Source organism: Sardina pilchardus, chromosome 19 (genome assembly GCF_963854185.1).
Source record: "Sardina pilchardus chromosome 19, fSarPil1.1, whole genome shotgun sequence".
Taxonomy (NCBI): domain Eukaryota; kingdom Metazoa; phylum Chordata; class Actinopteri; order Clupeiformes; family Clupeidae; genus Sardina; species Sardina pilchardus.
In genome coordinates, this window is record NC_085012.1 from 11,441,434 (window position 1) to 11,466,118 (window position 24,685).

The 24,685-nt window shown below is 46.4% G+C and overlaps 1 protein-coding gene across 8 annotated transcripts in view; it reads right to left on the minus strand.

Moving 5' to 3' along the window:
* The window catches only part of ptprma (protein tyrosine phosphatase receptor type Ma), a 206,421-nt gene that overhangs the window by 123,951 nt on the left and 57,785 nt on the right, over nt 1-24,685 (minus strand). For all 8 annotated transcript variants that reach the window (XM_062521014.1, XM_062521011.1, XM_062521013.1 and 5 more), the window contains exons 3-4: nt 6,786-7,060; nt 1,081-1,159 (exon numbers count right to left, since the gene is read on the minus strand). In XM_062521014.1, the coding sequence (XP_062376998.1) occupies nt 1,081-1,159; nt 6,786-7,060 (354 nt within the window). The remainder of the gene's footprint in view (nt 1-1,080; nt 1,160-6,785; nt 7,061-24,685) is intronic.

A 24,685-nucleotide genomic window follows, 5' to 3' on the forward strand; every position in this document is an offset into this window, starting at 1 on the left:
AGGGGTGGGAGAGTACATGGTGAATGGAGTGAAACATTTAGGGATGTCAAGCAAAAGAGGGAGGATGAGTTGTGTGAGCGAGCATGAAAGTTAACTTGGATTTTAAAAAAAAGTTAGACAAAGCCCATGAAGTGAAAGTAAAGGGAAACAGAGAGAATAAGATAGACACAGAGAGAAAAAAAGAGAGAGAGAGATTGAGAGAAAAAGAAAGAAAGAAAGAAAGAGAGAGAGACTAACAGCATAATGAAAACAATTTCCCTCCTTTCATTTATGCAGCATCTACTAAAGCATAATTGCAGCCTGGCAAGGGAACAGTAGACGCACCTCAATGGGCTCAAATGACAAAGTAAGCATTATTTTCAGCCATGTACACTGACATCGCTTACTGTAAGTCATTTGTAAGTCTGCAAGTCTCAAGTAACTAACTACCTCACGCTCACATAGCGCGTCATTACAGACAAGCAATTAACCCAATTTTTTTCTTCCTCCATCGAGATGTGGTTCGTGGTCCCCGACTATTTTGCTAAGCAGCTTTTTGAATTCCAGAGCAGGATATTAGCATAGCTTACACCGGGAGAGAACTATAAATCTGGCTGGCTTGTCCGAGTCGCTGTTGTGTATCTGGAACGCCAAGAATGAACAAACAACAACAAAAAAGTTCCAGAGACTCTTGTCCTTGCTCTTATCCTTTTACCTTCTTTCTTTTTTTGAAAATAAATAAAAATACAAACAGGCAGAATATGGCCACCCAGTAGAAGTATATCCTGGTTTTATGTGAAGCTTGTCAAGGAGAGTGGCGTTAAATAGACTGCAGGAATGAGATATGATGTATCGGCAGCGCTTGAACGGCGCGAGGTGGCTTGCTGCTGGAGTGGAGAGATACTGTGGTATCACTGTTACAAGGTGTGAGGGGGAAGGACAGCGGGACGTTCAATACGACAGGCAATTGACAGTGACCTCGCTATGTGTGAATGTGTGTGCGTATGTGTGTGTGTGTGTGTGTGTGTGTATGTGTGTGTGTGTGTGTTGGTGGGAGAGTGGCTAGGTGGGTAGGTACTGTAGGTGGTGGTGGTGACTTACTGCATTGGTGTCCCTGGAGTGTGATGTCCTTGATGGCCACTAGGCCGCGTTGTCCAGTGGTCACCACCTCAAAGACAAGCTGTGGAGAGGAAAAAAGAGAGAGGGAGAGCGTGTGAGAAAGAGAGAGAGAGAGAGAAAGACAGAGAAACACTGGGTGAGATGCAGTTTCGCTGACAAGTCGCGTGTTTAAAATACAAGGCAGTCAACGTCCAGCATTTCAACCCGTTCCAAATGACACACCTCCAGTTTTTTTTTTCTCCAAAACTCCCAGCTCTGAACAGCTGGTTGAATTTAAGGGGCCCCTACATCTCCCGGCTCCAATTCACAGAGGAAACACTGTGCATGTGTGTATCTGCATGTATATGTGTGTGTGTGTGTGTGTGTGTGTGAGGGAGAGAGAGAGAGCAGTGAAAGGAATACTTTCCCAACTTTTTTTTTTCGGGCGGAGACTAAGAATAGAGACACATGTGAGACTTATTCCCAACATAGCTACAGTTTCCTCAACTGTGGCTGCTTATAGCCACTACTACTACGACGCCTCCAGTATGCAATTACAGCAAAACACTTCGAGCGATGTAGTAGCACCTAAATGCGGCGTTTACGCCGCCCCATCAATCACTCGGACTGGCATCTTGCCACTTTATTTTCTCAGCGCCCACAACATGCCCGCAAGTCTCTCAAGACTGAGCTCTGGCAAAGCACTAATGTTTCCTCCTCCGACGAGTCTGTGCGGGACTTGGGTGATAGACAGTGTCTGCTTTGTTACAGAGAGGGGAACTTGTTCCTGCAGGTTATGGGAGGGGGGGGGGGGTGGTTTCCATGACAAAGTTGTTGTTGTGACACGTATTCTTTTCCCCCACTGTCTGACTACACCTGTGCCGGTCTCGCGCAACGCACTGTCTAACCTCGCCGGCGTTTCACCGACAGGTGGGACGTGTGGCGTGAATTGGCTCTCACGCCGCAAGACCTCCTGTGCCACTTCAGAAGCATCGGCGGCAGCGCTGGCATACTTGCAGTGGCCTTATCGGTCAGGAAACAACTGGCGTCAGGAAATAAAAGGAACGGGAGAGAGGGAGAGAGGGAGAGATGGGGGGGACAAAGAAAGACCAGAGGAGAGCGAGAGTATTTTCCTTCTCTCGTGCGCTCAGATTTCTGGCAGAGGGCCACAGAACATGGTTTACATCAGGCGGGGAGAAGGGGAGTTTGTGTGTGTGTGTGTGTGTGTGGAGGGGGGGGGGCAGACTGCACTCCTCTTTCCTGTGATCTTCTTCCCTCTCTTTCTTCTCTCCTCCTTTCTTTCTCCTCCTTTATTCTCTGCTGCTGTGCATTTCACATCTTTCCTTTGGTGCCTTCTGAGATAAGCTTAGGCGCAGTTTCCTGTGAAACAGCCCGTGACTACGGCCTATGATGTCAGATTTTCTTTTTCTTTCTGAAAACACTACTTCAATCTGGCCAAGTCCAAGTAAAAATTTCACAGCATGTAATCTTGATGTCTTTACTGCATTTCTATATTTACAGTTCTTCTGTCACACCCGTCGTCTAAAGCTCGGAGTCACTTAGGTGGAGATAAGAGGGACAAAAGAGTGTGTGAGACCAGCCCGAGGAGACCACTCCTCTCTCCGGCCCAGTCTTAATATAATCTGCTCTCAGTCGCTAAATAAAACAAGAGGGCTAACGTATGACTGTGTGTGTAAACTGTTATGGTTGGCAAACTCCAAACCCCAAGTAGACGTCACAGTACTGTGTGGGTGCAGTTATCAGGCTTATGGGGAGGGTGGATAAAAAACAAAACCTGGAGGTCAAGACGCTCTGTTAAGCCTGTGTTTGATAAACAACATTCATTCCCGCCATGTGATTTTCTAACTCTGTGATAGTGAAGGATAGTGAAGGAATTATAGTGCTTACATTTTAAATCGAAAGTGTCCGTATTTATTGATGTGTGACATTGGAAAGTAAAGGCAGTTCGGGACTGTGCAAATGTAATTTTTTTCTAACATAAATGCTGTCTGGTCCACTGATCATCTTTTGGGCACCAACTGAGGTTTCCACTGTAATGTAACGTGAACCCAAACACCTGTACTGCCGTGTTCTTCACGCTGGTGTGAGGACCCGTGGCCGGGTGTGAATCTCCAAGGGGAACCTGGACGGACAGCTCCCCAATGCAGCGTGAACGAGGCGCATCCAAACAGCTCATTAGGACGCTAACAGTGTCATGCGTAGGGACCCATGAATGAGATGCCTTTATTGGCTCTTAGAAACGCATCTTAATTGATTACCCCCCCCCACACACACACCCCCCATCCCCCCCCCCTCTCCTTTTGAGAGGCGATGGCGAGAGGCTCCGGACGCTAATTACGGCTTTATTAGTGCTTCATTTGGAGGAAATGAAAAGAGAGAAACGCCACGCAAAATGTCACAATGTGCCGGAGGCCGATTAAATCCTGGCCGTTTATGTTTGCCGCGTCGCACTGCAGCAAAGCTCCGAGCCCGAGTGGACCCAAAGTCCCCCCCTCCACACACACACACACACACACACACACACACACACACACACACACACACACACACACACACACACACACACACACACACACACACACACACACACACACATACACACACACTTCTCCTCCCACTTCTGTCTGTTTTTGCTTTATTTTTCCCATTAGCTTCAGTTTTAATCGGCCCAATTAGTGATTATTGTTGTTTGTAAGCATGAGCTGTTCAGCAAAGGGAGACTTCCTATACAAGAACAGTTTTTTTGTGTTAGTGTGTGTGTGTGTGTGTGTGTGTGTGTGTGTGTGTGTGTGTGTGCGCACATGTGTGTTCTGTGTGTGTGTGTGTGTTTATGTGTGTGTGTACAGTATGTGTGTTTTTCCTGGATGTTTGTGTGAATTCAGCCAAATAAATTGCGTTTTTCCCTCTCACAAACACACGGCACCGGAAGACTAACTGTCCAGTCTGTTATTATGTAGGAGACTCCAATTAACACCACCTCGGCTAAATTACTTTGAATTGCAGCTGACCCTACGAGCGCACCATGCGTGTATTCAGTTTATTATCTCGCGCGGCGGCGGAGAGGTTTGGGGTGCCATATAACCTCTTCCTCTCATGTCCAGCTTATTCATTAGGCACTGGTGCCACCCCCTCGCAAGAGCAGGGTCTCTCCTTCCCCTGCAATTGTCATCGCGTCTATAAATGGAAGCACAATAACACGCAGCCGCTATGAACAATGCAAAATGTCAGGGAGGATCATAGTGCTTCAGGACGAAACAAAAAAAACGCACTCGAAAATTGTGTGTGTCACTGTATCATCAATTAAAAGTTTTTCTTGCGCAACCTGACTGGCAAAGCAATTAGAGGTGCTGAAAGACTTTCACAGTAAACTCAAAGAAAATGGAGGGGAGGAGAGAGAGAGAGAGAGAGAGAGAGAGAGAGGGAGGGAGAGAGAGAGATACAGAAACACACCCCATAATTACAAAATAAGAGACAAAGTAATTTCTGAATACCAGGTGGTTTCATTTTGACAAACACTTAAGATAGCGTGCAATTACCACAAACCTATAATTACCTCTCCATCGCTAATTAGATATAGCCTAGAAAGATTATCGTTCTCATTGTTAATCTTCTGGGATATTAAAAAGTCACAACTGGAGTTTCATTACCATGTATTGTTGCAGCCACTTCCTGGACAATGAGACCAAGTCATACCAAGCCTCAGCCAGACCTATTCTTTCAAGACTGAGCTGCTGTTTGCAATGCCAGTGGCGGAAGAGGTGCTCAAAAGAGATTTGAGAGTAACACTATTCCTTAGAGGAGCCGGTGAGATGTCCATCATCCTGCCGCCAGAGTCGGTCCTTGGAGACCGTGGTTATGTGTGGAGGCTCAGGACCCATCACTAGGGGCTGCTCATCAGAGGGCGAGGGGGTAGGGGGGGGGGGTCTGCTTAAGGCTTCAAGATCAACTCTCAAGGTCATCCATGCTACTTGTTGGCCCAGTGGTGTTTGGCATGCGGTGGTGGTTGCTTTCTGAACGCTTATACTTTCCTACTAAATATTTCTATAAAGCCCTAAGATTAGCGTGGCAGTCTTGACTGTAGATTATGGTCTGCTTGGGCTCGGCATACTAAGATCTTGAACCCTACCTGAGACACATACTGCAGAAGATGGGACTGAGGTTGATCTGGTATGGCTCCAGTGGATCCTTGCCAGATCAGCACTGGTTCTGAGCCTGATCAGTGCCTGAGTCGACAGCGATTTGGGCCCATAGCACTGACACCTATGGCATTTATTCATGTTGCAAGCTATAAGAACGCTCCACCACAGGGAGAAGGTTTGTGCTACTGACGGTTTGAAGAGAAGTGTCACCCCTTGAGTCTTTTCAGCTCGCTGGAGAGTAGTCTCTAGTGTCATTCATTCTATCAACCCAAAAGCAGAAGTCCTATCTTTCTTTTGAAAAAGTCTCAAAACAACCCAAGGCAACGCCTTCACAAAAACTACACTTCGGCTCACATATTTCCCCCATACCCCGCCGATTCCATAACCTTTCAAAGCATTTTGTCTTCTGCTCAAACTTCACTCTTCTGTCTCCCTGGTGAGCGTGGCTGTCTCGAGCGCCAGTCATGAAAGATCTTCTTACCATAAAAGGCTTCCCGCGGCTTCCATCGCTTAACATGAAAGCTTTTCCAGGCCGCTGGGACGAGGCACAAAAGCCTCCTGGCTGGACGTCGGGTCCTTTTCGTGCCCACTCTGGCTTGTGCGACTATTCATCCTCGACGCGGGGGAATCGGCCAGCGGCCTTGTTGTGCCCCTAAGGGGTCACTTCAGTCTGAAGTAATTAGGACGTTTTTTTTTTTTTCATCTAAATTATGAGGGAGTCCGCCGTCCGAGGGTGAAAAATCGAGCCCGTTCCGCTGAAGCAGGTGATGAATCACTTCACCTGAGATGAAATTCTCTCCCTTAGAAGTGCACGGGTGCCCACAAGGTAGAATTTATTAGGACAATCCTCTGCAGTTTTGAATGGCAAGTTTTCTGTGCTTAGTTGATTGTGGCAAAACCAGTAAAGGCGCGAAAAGATTGAAAGGCTTTAGGCCTAACATGACTGACTACAATTACACCTGAGCCCATAGGTCTAATTTAAATACTAACTCTTAAGTATATTAGCCTTTGTTCAGTAAAGTCTTACTGTACAGTATGTCCCCTTTACATGGGCACTGTAGATACACCAGTGAAACAACCGGAAGTCATTAATTTCCTATGGAGATTCGCAGACACAACGCATCCTCCAACTAATTACATTGTTTATCTTTCAATTATAACTGAGAAAACAACCATGCATTACATCAAAGACTTAGGAGGCATTCGAACCCATAACAATAATTATGATGATCTTTACAGCAAAAAAACATCACTCAAGCTAAAATGAATGATAAGGTCCACAAATAAAATATAATGATAACGACATCAAAATTTATATTATCACATTCAGTTATCATTATAGTTATCGCTCTTGGTGTGAATGACCCAGGCCATTACACATTTTTTTCCGCGTGCAAAAAAAAAAAAATCATTGCAACGAACTTCGTTACAGACTAATCAGAATACAGGTGTTTAATAGCCTGCGCAATTTCGCTTATTTTGTCCGAAACATCGGACGCGGTGCGTACAGGCCTTACTGTAAGCCTAGTGCTTTGGTGGATTTCTCACCTGGTAGAAATTGGGCCAGAAGGTGCTGACGGCCAGTTCCACCTGGTGCCACTTGTGCGACGCCAGCTCGGTGGCGTTCCACACGGGGATGCCCAGCGGACTGTTGTTCTCCTTGACGTAGATGTTGAGCTGGCCGGGCACGGAGCCCTCGCGGCTGGCGCCGTAGTACTGGAAGATGATGCAGTGGGTGTCGTTCTCCTTCAGCTGGGGCACAAACAACTGGGCCTTCTGGCCCGCCGACCGCCCGGACGTGTTCACCATCATGAAGGCCGAGCCTGGAGAATGGGAAGAGCAAATACTACGTCAGCATGTCCAGTGGAGTGGATATTCACCACAATAAAAAGGAGGGACTCATATTTCAGTTCATCTAGAATCAGACTCAGTGTACGCATTTGCATTAATAATGGAATGAAATGGTTGTTAAGTACTATGCCTTTCTACAGTCTACACACACACACACACACACACACACACACACACACACACACGGCTATATACAGCTCTGGATAATATATGTGTGTATGTGTATATGTGTGTGTGTGTGTGTGTGTGTGTGTGTACGTGCATGTGTGTGTGTGTGTGTGTGGGTATACACTCACATAGGTCAGTGGTCAATAATGTCTGAAATAACACTGGTTTGTACCACATACAGTACTGTAGAGTTAGGTCTTATGACCCCTTTTACTGTGAGTTGGTTCAATTACCTAACATCCCTTTCAGATCTAATAGTCTCTGGGCATTATGTGCACAGAACACTTGTCAAGAAAGCACAATAAAAGAGGAAAAAAATGCTTCAGCTGATAAAAACAATAAAGCATCTTTGACATTTCAAAACTCTCATCTTTGAGCCATCAAGAGGTTCACTAATGTGTGACCAGTTAATGTCAAACGTGTTTTAACACAGAAAAAGAGCGAGAAAGAGCGCTTGTAACAGTTAATGAGTAACATCAAGCGGGCCTTAATGGCTGCTCAGAACTTCCTGGAAACCCTGCTATTGACATTAGCAGCCTGTGTTGACACAGCTCTGAGGCTGAGAGCCACTGAGCTCATTTAGGAGCCATTTCCTTACTTCTTTCTGCAAAACACGGAATGAGCAGGTCTGTTTGACATGTGTCTCTGTGTTTGAGTGTTTGTGTGTGTGTGTGTGTGAGAGAGAGAGAGAGAGAGAGAATGTGTGTGTGTGTGTGTGTGTGTGTGTGTGTGTGTGTGTGTGTGTGTGTGTGTGTGTGTGTGTGTGTGTGTGTGTGTGTGTGTGTGTGTGTGCGCGCGCACACATTGTTCTATTATAGAGTAAGAGGTCTGGGGGAAGGTGTTCTGGCTTGTTTAAGAACACCTAAGAGTGCAGATAGGTATTCTCACATCACTGAGCTGATCTCACCAGGAACCGAAACACTCATTCTTATCAGAGCACGGTAAAACTGGAGACAAAACATTACGGAATGTCCTGCATGATAAAATTGTGTGTGTGGGCCTCTGTGTGTGCGCGTATGTGTGTATGAGTGTGTGTGTGTGTGTGTGTGCGCCTATGAGTGTGCATACTGGATTTTTACATTATCAGTGGATTATTTCAATATTATTTCATGACTTCAGGACTTTAAAAATAGCAACCTTGCAATGACTTGGGGGAGCTGAATCACGACAAACACACAAGCCCACACTAATCCCTGACACTGTGACAACAGAAACATCTTATCAAAGCTTTTTGGAGAGACAGAGCCCATATTGTCTTCTGCCAGCCACTTGCTGACAAAAGGCGTAGCTCTCTAAAATAAAAAAAATAAAAAAAACTTTATCAACGAGTGATAGTTGCAGAGGCGGGAAGGACGGCCGCGCGAGCTCGCAGACGAGCGGAACTGCAAACAATGTGCACTCAATCAAACGAGGCTCTGACCTTGCTCCTCGCTCCCCGAACGGTGCAAAAAACACAGGCATCCGTCTCTTTACGTGCCACTTATGAACTGCGGCGCCATTACGTAAATGACACAAACATCAGAATGTTTACTGTAGTGTATATAAATGAACTGATGGATGCTTTGAGTGGGTGACCATGAAGTAATCACGGACTGTCTGGGTATATTGTTGTTCTGTAAACTCTTGAATTTTAGCACAACTAAAGAGCCTTTAGATGTTCAAAATGCTGAGATTGATCCGTACATGGGGAAGTCTATTAATAAAGTTCACATAAAGGTCTATCAAGTATTTCTGTGCAAAGAACATGAAGCTTATTTCTCATAAAGTTGCATCCATTGGCAGTGGCTAAAGTATCTTCACTGTCAGACGGGGACAAGTGCTTGGTGTAATGCAACTGATCACGACTTGGTTTGGCATGAACCCTAAATGAGTGAATCGAACCACCGACGTCACAATCCGCACAAGCTGAACCGACCCTGAGAGAGAGAAAAGAGAAGGATAGAGAGAGAGAGAGAGAAAGAGAGAGAGAGAGGGAAGGAGGAATGAGAGGGAGAGGAAGAGCACTTCACCCTCCTCTGCTTTGTTCCTTCCATTAGTGCTGGATGCACCATGGCAACTTGAAGTGTGGAGCAAGGACTCCGAAACACATGTGCCCCCCCCCCCCCCCCCACTCTCCAGTCCATTTGAGTCTCAGCGCGGGGCGGTCACTCACTAGCGAGGTGGGGGGGGAGAGAAGGTTCAATAAAACCATAATGCCCTCTCAAGAAGGACGGGGTTGGGGGGACAAATCGAACATGAACTGCAGAGCCAGTGCTTTTATAAGGGAGGTGAATCATAGATGATCATATTTAAGGCTTTCTCTCTCTCTCTGTGCGCACGATACAGGCTTACGAAACATCTAATCCTTCAATGCTTAGGCCTAAGGTTTCCGTTACGCGAGATTTAGGGAAAGCATCCACTTTGTGTACATCATAACAAATAGGAAAAATCCCCCAACACAATCGTGATATCTGTGTTTCATGTTAGGGATTGCAACAGACCATAAATTCCAGGTGTTTATCAGTGTTGACACCACGGCCCATTTGCAATAACCTTCCACTGCATTACTCCTGGCATTCAAAGACTGTTTATGTACTATCATGCGAGAAAAGGGATTATTTAATCACTCCGTGGAATGCCTTTTAAGAAAGCACAAATGATTATGACCAATGAACCCCTGGCGACTCATGTTTTAATGGACGAGTAACTGATCAGATAAATTTGTTCTACGGGGGATAACTCAAGCATCAGCTTGTCATCGACTAACGCCTAAAGGCTACTGTTTGTGCCTCAGTGAATGTGGTTATTTACGTGAGGTCGTGGTCTCACCTGTGCCTTCATCCACCGTGCACCTGAACTCACCCTTGATTTAATTATACGGTAGAGGGGAAAAAAAGAGCCGAACCCGCGGGCCACTTCCACTTCACATCACGCCTGGCTGTCAAATTAATAAAACTATGGGGTGACGTGTCCAATCATGTCTACGGTGGGCTTTTTTTCTCTCTTTTTTTCTCACTCTACTTCCTCTCTCTCAACGAGCTACTGATTGAAAAGAGTGACAAGGTGTTGAGTTCACCTGGCACCTCTTTCACTGCTAACGCAACCTCATTCTTGGTCTCTCTGAGCGGCCTCTAGCTAGCCTAGCCGCCGCGGTGTAATTTGATCATTCATAATCATAATAATGGCATTGTTTAAGGAGTGCAGACAGACTGCAGGCTATCTCCAAGGTTGTTGGGAGTGGAGGCCCAAGACAAAATACTGCTTTAAATGGAGCTCACTTTTCATCTCGGAGACATATTCTATTTACACACAGTGATTTAATACAGAATGGCTCGGGCTAAGGATATTACATCTTCCCCTTGCTGATACATGCTTATAATTGACTATGCATTCTATTATGGCATGTCACAATGTCCTCAAGTGCTGTTTGCTGAACTGCACTCAATAAAAGGGAACCAGAGACACAATTCTCCCAACCAAATGAAACCATTTTAGACAAGGAGCCAAAACCACAAATGAGATTCCTATAACAGACAAACTTTTAAAATTTGGCCTTCCTATCTATCTATCTATCTATCTATCTATCTATCTATCTATCTGTTTTTTGCCTCGTAAAAAAAAAAGCCTCTTGGGAGAAAGGCACGGCCCAATAGGCAAAGGCACATAAAGCAGGACACACTGTAGCAAACAAATGTTCAGTGCCCAGCAGAAGCGTGTTTGACTTCAGTGCAGAAAGCGTTTATGGGGACCATCAAATAAATCAAGAGGCTCCTGCCGACGCTGCACCTCAAGAGGTGGCTAACGCGTGCTGCAATTCATCCTCGCCTGGCAGCTTTGTTATTGGTACAAAAGGACCTGATCCCGGAGGGAGATACAGAATCTTCTCTCTTTTCTCCCTTTCTACTCATGACTACCTTCATATCACAAGCAGCTGGCATGAGGATTTCAGTTAAACTCACTTTGATGCAAAATGATTTTCTGATGGGCTTTCACTTGCTATCGCTTATAGGACCTGAAAGCACATTATCGCTACAGCATATGGAGCTGTATCTTTTAATCTGGAGTCTATCCTGACTTTGCACAGTGGAAATCTGTCAAAACGCCTCCATCCCCCTACAAACTTTGGATATCTATCTATCTATCTATCTATCTATCTATCTATCTATCTCCCCTTCTCTCTATATATACTGTATGTATATAGTACATTTAATATGAGATGAGAGTACCATATGTGTCGTTCTGTTTTTTTTCCTTGCTCCCTTTTAAATGACAACAAAACACACAAAGGATCACATCCAAGGGATTTCTCCCTTCTTTCATGTCACTCTTTATCTCCAAATTCCCTTTGATACTTGTTTTCCTTTTGGAGCTGTCATATTCACAGCCAAAAAAAAAGAGGAAAAAAGACAGAGGAGAAAAAAGGAAAATAAAACACACACACACACACACACACACACACACACACACGCTCCACGCTCAAGATATTTGCCTTTCATAGGTGCTGCTTGAGTTGTGCTGCTGGTTCCTTAGCCGCTCCAGAGAGGATAGCGAGGGTATCGGTCAAGGTCAGGGCTGGGGGACTTGCTTGGGAACTTTTCCGCACTAAGGCGCGATTCTACATTCAGCTCAGGTGACTCTGTGACTTTGCTTCAAGTTTCCTTTGATTCCCTAGTTTTGCTTCTGCTTTTTAGGGTTCAAAGTTCAACCTCTTTATCTGTCGCCCATACACAGTTTGCTATACAGTAATAGTGAAACACATAGTGATGTCCTTTACCGAAAAGTACTCCTCACAACATGCTTCACAAATGAGAATCTATAAACTTTTGTAGCACAGCATACATAGAGGAGACTAAACTGATAATCATTCTGTTCACCACATACAGTATAAAGCATTTTTGTAATGTAGAGCTAAATTAGTATCAGAGATGGCCTTGATGAACGAGATTGAATATGGTGGACGGTGCCCAACTGTTACAGTGTGTTTGTTGATGTAGAGCGGACAGATTGCTTGGCTTCCGTAAGGTGTCCTGATTGCTTTAATTTCCAAAGCCTTTGAAAATGCCTTTACCTTCAAGCGGTGAACACATAATATACTTCAATTAGTTGCTTATCTCTAAAAGGCCAGCCTCTAAACTGGCAGAATTCCAATGCATAATTTAGCAGATGATTTGGAAGGTGCAAAGCCATGTGGTCACATTCAGTGAAAGTATCAACGAGGCTGGTTTAACCAACAGCTATTTTTCCTTTCCCTTACTCGTGAAGCATACTATCTACAGTGGCTACTCTATGGACTCCATACCACAGACTACATTACATTCCACCCATACTTCTGTCTTAAATGACATCAGACATATGTTTACCCCCCAGACCCAGCCCAACCCTACTTCAGTGAACTTCAGTGGTCCCATGGGGCTAATAATGACCAGTGTGTGTAATTCTATCCACAGCAGCATCAGATTTCCCTATGAGGTTGCATCTGCTGCACACAGGATCCTCTGGTAGCGTCCAACACATGCAAGGATAGCATAAAAAAACAACAACGACAACAACAACAACAACAACAAATAAGCTTGGCTGTCTAAAAAGGCAATTACCGCTGTAGCCCGAATAATGGACTTGGCATCGCAAGCACATTACACACCTGGCATGTGCCATTTTGGTACCTCATTATACTAACAAAACCCCTTTTCTAACCTTGAAATGCACCGAGCAATCTGTTGGTGATTTGTCTGCCACAAGTATTCTGTCACACAACCCCGATTCTCTCAACGCCTCATTTGTTCTTCGCGCACACTCAATGACACCCAGGCATTTACCCTTGGTTGTCTGCTGGATACTGCTGCTCTGAGGTGTCCCTGCACCCACTAGGAAGACACTAGGAAAACAGTAAGAGAGAGAGAGAGAGAGAGAGAGAGAGAGAGAGAGAGGGAGAGAGAGAGAGAGATAGAGGGAGAGAGAGTGACAAAGAGAGACTCTCGAGAAGTCAACTCTCGTGGCAAACCTGAAGGAGGCGAGGAGGAGGAGGAGGAAGAGGAGGAGGAGGAGGAGGAGGAGCAGGAGGGGTGGAGGAGGAGGAGGAGGAGGAGGAGGGGTGGAGGGCCTCCTATGTGTAACAGTACAACAGTGGGGCCTCACTCCCTTCTCCACATCAATCGCTGAAATGAGAGGGTACCGGGACAAAAAGGACTGACGGTAATACAGTACATGCAGCCCTAGCAGGCATGCAGACTGGCGGGCACTTCCCCCTATAACCCTACACCCCTCCATGGACCCCCTGATCACAAACAACCGGTCGTTAGGGTCGGCATCTGCATGTCAACAAGCTCCTCCGAAAAACAACAAGTCCACAGCAGAACAGTCGGCGGTGCCCTCTGAAGCTGCTTGAGCTGAGCTGTGGACTCCACGCGGGGGCTTCAGGGACGTGAACCAACTCGTTTCAGCTCAGGACTCGGCGGGTAACAGATGAAAGTGATATTTGGGGCAAAAATGGCCACGACGACAACACACAGCCAAAGTGCTATCAGTGAAGACACCTTTCCTTGACTTGGGGGAGCGATCGCTGCAACGATAACAGCATTACATTACGCCTGCAGGGAGGATGATCTGCTCGTGCTCCGAACCAGACCACATCATCATTTAGCGGCCAACGGGCACCGCAACCACTCGACTGCTCTGTTTTGAGTTCTATCATTAATCTAGTCTGGGGAGCCAAAACACAACGTCAGGGGTCCTGAAGGTGCGCTTTACTCCATCCACGCACATCAATGGGAAGACGATGATTCAGACCAACCCTCCACTAGCCCCCTTCCCCCTGTAGCAGTGTTGCTCAAATGAGCATTTTGGCTGAACCTCGCTTCGGAGATAAACAGCAGATAGCAACAAGCTGTGTGACCCTTTGGCTTTTCCCCCCGTTCATTATGCGAAAAATATCATTAGGTAAGACATACTCTTCCCCTCTGAACACTTATCTCCTAGACGACAAGTAACCTAACAGCCAGAAATTCCGTCCGCAACACGCACACAAACACACAGACACTCAATCACTAACACACACACGCACACACACACACACACACACACACACAAACACACACACACACACACACACACATACACAATACCCTACCATCACCCAGAGCTTAATGCAACCACAAAATGCATCTGCGCTGTGGCCAAGTAATTTGCAAACTATTTAAAAAGCACATTCTAATGGGATTGTTTTAGTGCCATCTACAATGCACTCAGCTTGAAAAATGTTTTTCTCCTCAACAATGCAGCGTTCGGGGGCCAATTAAGACCCGGGTGCCTTTAAAAGCAACTGGAGGGTTGGCTTGTGCATTTCCATAAAGGGCACGGCTTCGCAATCAAACAAACCACTTTCTAAATGGCTTGCATTATTTGCTGCTTTGAGAGACAAAAAAAAAAAAGGAAAAAACACGGAACACACTAATGCGTGAATGCTATTTCCAGCTTTTATTATTGTGTCAGGTATCGACCATGGCAGAGGGGCTTAAGATGGTAGTCCTAGCCCAATCCAATTAATTAAAAAAACAGATTGGACACATGCATTACTAATGATCAAACGGTCACCCACCGCAGACACGGCGCTTCACAGATGGGTGAGTTTTGGTGACAAGATGGGTTAGAGGAAGAGAGAGAGAGAGAGAGAGAGAGAGAGAGAGAGTGTGTGAGAGAAAGAGAGACTGAGAAAGAGAGCGGGAGCAAGAGATAGATGGGAGAGGGAAGGAGAGAGTGAGGGATGATTTTCTAAGAGTCTTGCCCCAGAGGGGATACCCTCATCAGGGCTACTTCACAGGTTAAGTGCAGTGTCGCTGTCGTGTCTTGAGAGCCAAACCGAACACGAACACCACCAGGCTGGCTTTAATTCCAGATTAATGGAAGGAGGTGCCGGTTCAATACATGCTTAGAGTGGTATTATGCAAAGGCCTATAGCTGGGTGGCAGTTATGCATCCCAGCTCAACAGCACGCCTAAATATTTCAGGCGCATACAAGATTCAGGAGGTTAAACACGCACGCCTGGCTGTTTGAGCGGAAAGGAGTGCGAGGGTGAGGTGGTGAGACCGTCGCCTCGGCCACAATGGCGTCTTGGTTTGGAGCCAGTGGCCCCCTTAATGGCATGTAAACATCTCCCCAGGAGTCAGGCGAGATTGTTAATGAGATTCTTCTACTTGGTCGGACACGCCCGCTTTCACTTAGGCCACACCGAGATCAACGCCTTTCTTTTTTTTTTTTTTTTCTGGTTTTGAAGGAGGAGGAGGAGGAGGAGGAGGAGGAGGAGGAATAGGAAGATTAAAGAGAACACATCGTTCCCACTGTGGTTAATTTTGCGAAGACGTCATCAACATAATAACCAGGGAGAGAGGAACGATGGAAAGAGTGGAGAGGACAGAGTAAAACTGTTTTAAGTCAACAAAGTGAGCTACAGAGAGAACAGAGTGGCTAGAGAAAAAGACAGAGAGAGAGAGAGAGAGAGAGAGAGAGAGAGAGGAGAGAGGAGAGAGACAGAGATGGAGGTCGCAGCTGCAGAGAGCGGCTCTTTCAGAGCGAGAGGGCTCTCACCCATTGGAGGCCATACAGTAGAAGAAAAGAGGCCTTGTTTTCGCCGGCTCAAGCCGAACCACTGGATATAAGGCTTCTCTCTGTTTGAAGGGGGAAATGGCATTGGCTATGACTGGAATCAAATTAAACTGCACTCAGCCTCTCAGCTATGACCACCACCGCTCACTTTAGACCTCGCGTCCAATGAACTGCACACACACACACACGCACACACACACACAACAACAGCACAGAGGCAGCGCAACAGATCTTACACGTCAATATGTACACATATATTTGAGTATATATTTGAGTATGTACATAATTATTCATTTATATAAAATTGAGTACATGCACATGAACACATATTTTAAAACAGGCACTCTTAAAAAGTTTGAAAAATCAATACTGGAGGCATTTGACAACTTCTGGTATGAATCGATTTAGTTATAACCTTGTATTTTGACAACACACACACACACACACACACACACACACACACACACACACACACACACACACACACACACACACACACACACACACACACACACACACACACACACACACACACACACACACACACAGACACACACACACACACACACACACACACACTTCCATTTGTTCCACTCCCCAGGGCTCTGTTGATGAACATATTTGTTTAGAATTAGATGGGTTTTCTCTCTCCCGATTGGCCGCTCCCAGATGACTGATTCCGAGGCAGAGCCCTCTGACGAGCCGCTTCCTCGACTCGACACCGTTGTAGCGCGGATGTGTTTCTCACTCGTCGCTATTGATTAACCTTCACATGCAAAGCACTTTGTAAATTGGAGTTGGGCTTATTGGAAATGGGATCTGGCGAAAGACCCGCTGATGAATCGCGAGCGTGCTTGGGACAAGTCTGGCCGGGACGGGTGGTGAACTGAAGAGGGGGATGACGGGAGGGGAAGGGTGGTGGTGGTGGGGGTCTGTTTGTCTATTGGAAGAAACGGGTAATTGAGCCGAGACCAATTTCAATAGAAAGTCTGAGGTAAACACTGCTAGGAGTGAAGGCTCCAGGGCGCTCGGTGCTTTTCGCTGGCCAACTTTCCCCAGCTAGCCGCTCAGACACGCTGACCTTTGGTGCATGCTGACTGGAGCACGGGAGAGGAAATCGACACCAGCTATGCCAGTCAAGCCCAGGCCAGAGGCCAAAAGGCAGACGCATTTCCTACTAAGAGTCAAAGCAAGGCATGTAGAACTCATTACACTGACTACTCTCACTAGCAGAGTGTCCTTATCCATGCACACATTAAGATGTGTTTTAATGTTGCACACATAGTGACTTTTTATTGTTTTGTTTTCTCAGGCCCACATAAACTAACTGGAATGTTTTTAAATGTACTGTCAGGAAATGTCTGTTTGTCCAGTGATTGAAAGATAAACAACGCCCACTATTCCGTATTGGATGCTGTTTAACCAATCAGTTCTCTATCCAGACATGAAGGCGGGGCTGATTCACCCTTTGGCCCACAGCTGCAACCTCCCTTGGACGGTTGGAGGCATGAAGGGAGGAGACAGGGGAGGAGGAAGAGAGGGAGAGGAGAAGAGGGAAGAGAAGGAGGAGGAGGTGGGGGTGGGGGGTCTCTAAAGCACCCTTTATGGAGGCACCCCTGTGGAATTCTGGGATTGTTCTCCCAGCCCTGGCAGGCGGCCATTGCTTACTAGAGCTCCTGTGGAGACAGGGCATCGGCCAGTGAGAGGGAGAGAGAGAGAGGGAGATAGAGAGGGAGGGAGAGAGAGAGAGAGAGAGAGAGAGAGAGAGAGAGAGAGAGAGAGAGAGAGAGAGAGAGAGAGAATGAGGGGTGAGGGAGGAGGCAGTCGCTTAGCAGTTCTGCGGAGATGCCAACTTCCATTTGCTGCGCCAGCGCGGGACCTTGCCCGGCCAGGGACCCATTTACAGACACGGCTTATTTGGGGGCCGAGTCATCTGCCTGCAATGTCCAAAGCAAAACACGCGCTTTGCGGAAAATAGAATAGCAGCACTTTTTTCTCTCTCTCTCTCTCTCTCTCTCTCTCTCTCCTCTCTCTCCTTTTGGAAACCATGACCACAGAGCACTTTCAATTGCATTAGTGGGCCTAAATGGAAAAAAAGGAAGACCTTGGATAATGCGGCGACAAGAGGCTGAGATGCTAGCCCTTCCCTTTGATTAGCTGCACCAGCGCAGCGCGGTCCTATCCCCCAACAACACAATGGTACCACACAAGACAGGGCTTTTAAAAATAAGTCTGGATAGACGGAAGGAAAGCGCGATAGGGAGAGGGAACACACTGATTGAATGCAATCTGTCTGTTGTGCTGTCTGAGGACATTTCCGGCATGTTCTATGGTAACGGTGTACAGGAAAGCTTTTTTTTCTTTCTTTTTTTTTTTTTAAGAGAAAGAAGCTACTGATAAAAGGTTAATAAGATTTTTCCATTAGAAGAGGTACGTGAGCCATGAGCCACTAGTTATGCGTCTGTAAAGGCCATGAGAAACTTGAAAGTGGAAAAAAAACATCTGAAGTCAGGTCTAAAATTAGAAGCCATTTTACAGTAATTAATGCAATTATTATTTTTTCAAAAGGTAACCATGGCAAATATGAAGTTAAATCAAGTTCAAAGCCATTGGTTTCAGCTCAGTTTAGTGCTACATGAAATAATTAAATGACACACAAAAAAAAAAACACTTTAAAAAGCACAATAAAATGATCTCATGGCACCATGTTTTACACCCCATGCTAACACCCAACAAATGCAGATGATCACTCAGTGAGCTGAGATATATATAAAAAAAAAAAAGTAAAAAGGACACACTGTTTGATTTACTGTGTGGCCCTTGTTTGGTCCTTTCAGAGCATGAACTGATGGCCCTCTGCATTCAGGCAGAGAAGCGTGCCAATTCCGACAAGGCACATCAGGCCATTTGATTTCATTATTGCTAATCCCCAGCCGTCTTTATTCATTTCAGCCCTGATGTGCTCTCTTCCTCAGATGACATTCAACAAGCGCATCGCATGCAAATTTCATCCATTTGTTGTGCGGGGAAACCTTTTAGCTCGTAAGTCGTCCCCATTAATTCTCATATACTCCACCAGGTACGGGCGCATTACTAACAGCACACGAGAGGGACAGAGAGAGCGATAGAGAGAGAGAGAGAGAGAGAGAGAGAGAGAGAGAGAGAGAGAGAGAGCGATAGAGAGAGAGATAGAGAGGGCACGAGAGAGCGATAGAGAGGGAAAGAGAGAGAGAGAGAGAGAGCGAGAGAGTGGATGTGGGGGTGGTTGGTGGGGGTGGTAGGGAATGACATTATACAAATGATGTATCAACTGGTTTGGTTCAGAGAGAGACAGACCTGGCGCTGAGTGGCTGGCGCTAATCAAAGTGCCCGGGCACGGCGGGCAGGTAGGAGGCATTCCAGGGCCGGGGCATGAGCGGAGTGGCGCGCTGCAGTGCAGGAGGTAATTTGCAGTAATGACCACGCCACTCATTATGCCCACCACTCTCAGGTCCTGAACTTTGAAATCATTATCGAGGGTATCGGCATGAGGGGCTGCTCTCTACACACACCTCAATCTGAGTCTGACTCGACACTCGTCTGTGTGTGTGTGTGTGCGTGTGTGCGTGTGTGTGTGTGTGTAGAAATGCTCACAGGGTAAAACAAAAAAGGTGCTACCGTCACTCTCTCTTCTGTTCCCATTGGTTAATAAAAATTCCGATCGAGGTCACGTCCGAGTCCATCTCAAATTGACGGCAATGATGGTCCCCTCTCAAGTGCACTTTCCCCAAAGTACTTTCTTCCGCCTTTTAATCCCTTTTAAATTTTAAAGAGGAGAGAAATATAACGTTTCAGCAGGTGTTCCACGCCTTGAGGTTCGAATCTACCTCTTAGGTGAGCACAGGTCTTGAGCTTTCGTGAAGCTGTCAGTCACCTTCTTGCCTTCTTTCTCTCTCTCTCTCCTCCCTGCTGATGCAAGACTTTCTTCATTGTTGCAAATCTTTCCATTTTTTAACGACAACTTTAAATATTATACCACATACCTCTAAAAGCCATTTCCACTTCCTGAAAGAGTGCATGTAATACCCACCGTTCATGAAATCACCTTAAATACTGCAATACACATCTAGGGTATTTTCAATACTGACGAAACAGGAAGCTGTTTGAGATTCTCACCTAAACTGTTGCGTTCTGCTCTCAGACTGTCTGAAGAGGAAAATGGCCTAAATCGTACCGAGGAGACGAAAATAAAGGCAATTTACTCTATTGTGTGTGAACATCACATCAGCGTTAGTCAGTGAGTGAGACACACCGGTGGGTAATTATTCACGGCAACAATGGCGGCTCTCTGACGTCTCTAAGGTCCAGGTGCCCCCGCTCCTCTGCCTGCCTGCTCCTTTAGTCACACTCCTAACGGCTTCCGTGGATTGTGAACGTTTCTATGTCAACATTCTAGAACATACCATCTGCTTCCTCTAAGGCCAACTGCTTACACTGTTTTTTTTTTGTCGTTTTTTTTTTTTTTTTTTTTAAAGAATGGGGATAGGTGGAGGGCAGAAAAGTAAATTAACACGAACTTCTTAGCCTCTAAAAAAAAAACAATAGTGTGCATCATACATCCCCTTTGGGATTTTTTGGTGGGGAATCAGATAACATGGGTGTGTCATCTCCAACTCTCAAAAGCCCTGTTTACACCAAGGTCTCCTTACGGCCTGCAGTGCAGTGCGCTGAAGAGAGAACGGCTTACAGAGGCCCTGGAGGTCTTTGCTTTTTTTTTTACAAAGAGGCCCGCTGAGATCAATGCTCCCGAGGATACAGGTCACCACACTATCAGGGCTCATCTGAGCTATTTCAGGCATGTTATCTCTCGCTGATAGGACAATGATAGGGTCTCATTTTCAAAGCCTACTGATAAACATCACACCATTCCCCCTGGCCCTCGTCATTTAGTCGAACATTCCCCTAAATTACAGAGGGGTAATGCAATTAAAGGTCTTTTTTTTTCACAAGTTAGCTGATTCGACTCTTTCCACTCTAATTTGCGCGCAATCAATGCGAGCATCCAGAGAGTGCAGTGGCCGACACTCCACGGGGGTATCGTGTTCGCTTAACGTCTCTGTGGTCAGGAAGTTTGCGGGGACCTCCTCTCCTCTGGCCACTCGAGAGAGCCTGGAGTCATGTCGTTTCCCATAATGCATCCCAACTGTCTGGAATCAATCAGCGGACACTTCCATTTAGTCTTAATCCCCTAAAAGCGCCACGTCCTCACCTCTTGTCTCGCTCGCCAAAGAATTTGAGGTCCAAAATGGCACAAAGGGGGAGAGGGGGGAAGGAGGGTGGGAGCATCACGCTTGCTCCTCTTGGCTTACCTCCGCTCTCTCCTCTTCGCTTGTTTTCACCTTCACCGCGTCTCTCTCTCTCTCTCTCTCTCTCTCTCTCTCTCTCTCTCTCTCTCGAACTGATTCGATTTAGTGAAAAAATCTTCTGATTTGATTTTTGACGTCCTTTCAAGGCGAGGCGAAGGCGAGGCGAGGTGATGCGTCCATCTCCTCTCCTCTGGCATAGACTAAGTGGATCAGTCCGGCACGCTGTCAGAGGATTAGGCCTTAACACATGACTCTTGTTTTTTTTCTTCTACTGGATATGCAACTGGATACGCATACACGGATGCTCTTACTTACTTTCTCTCTCTTACACACAGACATATACAAGATACCCAAACTCCTATAGTGCCCTCAGGCATATACACTGACATTTCTACTCTCTTTATCTGACAAATATCACTCACACACACACATACACACACACATGCGATGCAAATACTTATCACAATTCTGAAAAATAATATATGTATCAACAGTGCTCTTTTTCTACTCTATCACAAACACACACACACACACACACACACCTTGCCAGAACTCAAGGCACCATCTCTAACAGAGGGAGAGCGAGCCGACTAAATGTTCCTTTCATCAGCTGGCGAATCTTTGATTTGTTCAATTTAGCCGCACGCTAATGAGCTGTTTGCCACCACCTGGGAGTCACAGTCACAGTCCTTTTGACGCACACATTCAGAGTGCTGATGTTCCCTGCTCTATCTCTTTCTGTTCGCTTCACACACCTTCAACCCCCCCCCCCCCCCACCACACACACACACACACACACACCCACACACACCTTCTCTGCCTCCCAAGGACTTCTTTTCAATCCCCCACCCTTCTCTCCGTCTTGCCTCTGTGCTAAAGTCGCTAAATTATGGGTGGTAATTGTGGCGCTGTTTGGATCTGAGCCGCAGTCTGGAGACGGAGGAGGCCAGATGTAGTGACAGGCCCGTCTGGAGTTTGCTGTCTCGTTACGGCACCGTCGATGAAAGGCTCCCGTTACCGGCCACGTTTATTGCCATTAAAAACACTGATCTCTTCAGGCCGATCAGAAATAATTGCCTCGAGTTATTCGTGGCCTACAAAAGAGATTCAGCTGACGGGGAGAGCCGCTAACACTTGGATCTCCTCAGGTGCGCGGTGGTTCCTCTATAGAATAATTACAGGGAGATCAACCTTGGAATATTAATGACAGTTCAGGGATGTCTTCTATGGACCTCCTCCATACGAACCATAAAATCATCTTCCTCTCTCTCTCTCTCTCTCTCTCTCTCTCTCTCTCTCTCTCTCTCTCTCTCTCTCTCTCTCTCTTAATGGTGGTTGTGGGCATGTACATGTAGTCACATTAACTGAATGGTGGTGTGGTGTCAAGAGATCAAATTCAAATAGGAGTGATTTATTTCCGTGAGGTGTGGGAAGGTGGTTTTGCCTTTGTGAAATATTTCAACCTCAGGCGAAGGGTCTTCTTCCTCTCTCTGAAACATAGACCACTGCCAACCCACTGCTACCACTCCCTCCCCACCCCCACCGTCCCCCAACCAGCCTCAACTTCACTCTGCGTCTGATGACGGGGGCATGCTGATTTATGAGATATGACCAGGCAACAAATCACAGCTGAAAGAAGAGGCTGGTGTCGGCCTTGCCGCTGTAACATCCCGCACACCACACGTCCCATTTCCCCTCCCCTCCCTCTGTCTTTCACTCCCTCTCTCCATCCCTCCCTCCCTCCCTCCCTCTCTCTCTCGCTCCCTCCCTCCTTCCCTCTCTCACAAACAGCCAACACTCTCTTCACTGTCACTGCATGGGGCTCTCAATGCCTTGTGTGGTACCTTGCACATTTCCAAACATACACACACACACACACACACACACACACACACAAACAGTCGCTGGTTTTATCCATCCAATTCCACACAGAGCCCCATTTTAAGAAGAGATGCACATTAAGACGTAATGTGCCGCGGCAAATGAACCACTAGCCTGTAAGCTTGTTTTGGAGCCGAACAGCGGCCCGGAGAAAGCTGGGCTCGGAGATAGCCGGGAATAAGCCGTAAATTGACACGGGGGCCACAAATTGATATTTTAATTAATGCAGTGGGCGAGGAGAGAGGAGCCGAGCGAACACCCCCCGAGCGCCGAGCCCGGCTTCATTCCGCTCCCGTCGAGTGCATCGTTTCGGGCCGTAATTCTCCGGGAGCCGGTGCGAGCAGCACGGCGACGCGAGCACGCGCGCGCGGGTGAAATTGAACAGCCCACCGCTGGCAAGTTCCATTTGGCGGTCAGAGGGGGCTCCGATGGACCCAGCGACTGGAAAATCAGACAAATTTAATGCTGCTCACAAGCCCCGATAACACGGCCGGTCGAAACACTTTTGGGAAACGAGCAGCCCCCAGATTCTCTGTTCCCCTTCTCTTCTCTTCTCCTGATGCAATCACCCCCGCGTGGCTTTAATGCTATGAGGCAACGCTAGATTTGGAGAGAGTAACGCAGTTTAGCCAGTTTATTTTCCATGCCGTTTTGCCCGATGACAGAAATAATCGCTTTGATCCGACAACTTAAAACGGACAAATGTATACAGCTGGTGTCCTCTGATGACTTTTGACTTGATATAAAAAGCCTGGGCTGTGAAAAGTCATACGCCTACTCATCCAACAAGACAAACAAATCTTTTTTTTTTTTTTTTAAATAAACAATCTGTGCATGATCAATCTAGTTCATACTAAGTGCATTTTCAAAATCCCAAAATTGATTTATCTTCATTAGATATAGATATATCCGATATTGATATATTTCTATATTGATAAACAGTATATTAGATAGATATACACGGATATAGGGATGTATATTCTGTATGTATGTAAGCTTGAGACTGAGCTGGCCTTGCTCCTCTGCCCTGCCTCATTACCACGGGTTTGTCCACACTCACAAAGCGCCTCATGGCCTGGAAGAGGAGAAATGTCACTGCAATTTCATAAAACCGATCGGCCGGGCTCCCCTGTGCCACCCCTGCCCGTCTGGCTGACTGACCACTGGTGTTTGCTAGTACGTGTGTTTCTCTCGCCTCTGTGTGCTTCTAAAGAAAGACCTCCCCTGTTCCAGCACAGGTCACTGTGCCGGGCCACACAAACACACACACACACACACACACACACACACACACACACACACACACACACACACAGCTGCAACCCAATTAAAGAACAGTGCAGGCAGAGAGGGAAAAAAATCTGCAGTTCACTGAATCATATGACCGCAAGGTCACTGAGCCAGATCAGCGGCTGTGAGTGTGTGTGTGTGTGTGTGTGTGTGTGTGTGTGTGTGTGTGTGTGTGTGTGTGTGTGTGTGTGTAAGTTGGTGTTGTGCATTTGTGCACAGTATGTGGTTGGGTGTATGCGCACATCCTTGTATACAAAAATGTTTGTTGTGTGTGTGTTAATGTATGTGTGCTTGTTTATGTGTGCATGTGTTCGCGTTTGTGTGTATGTGTTTGT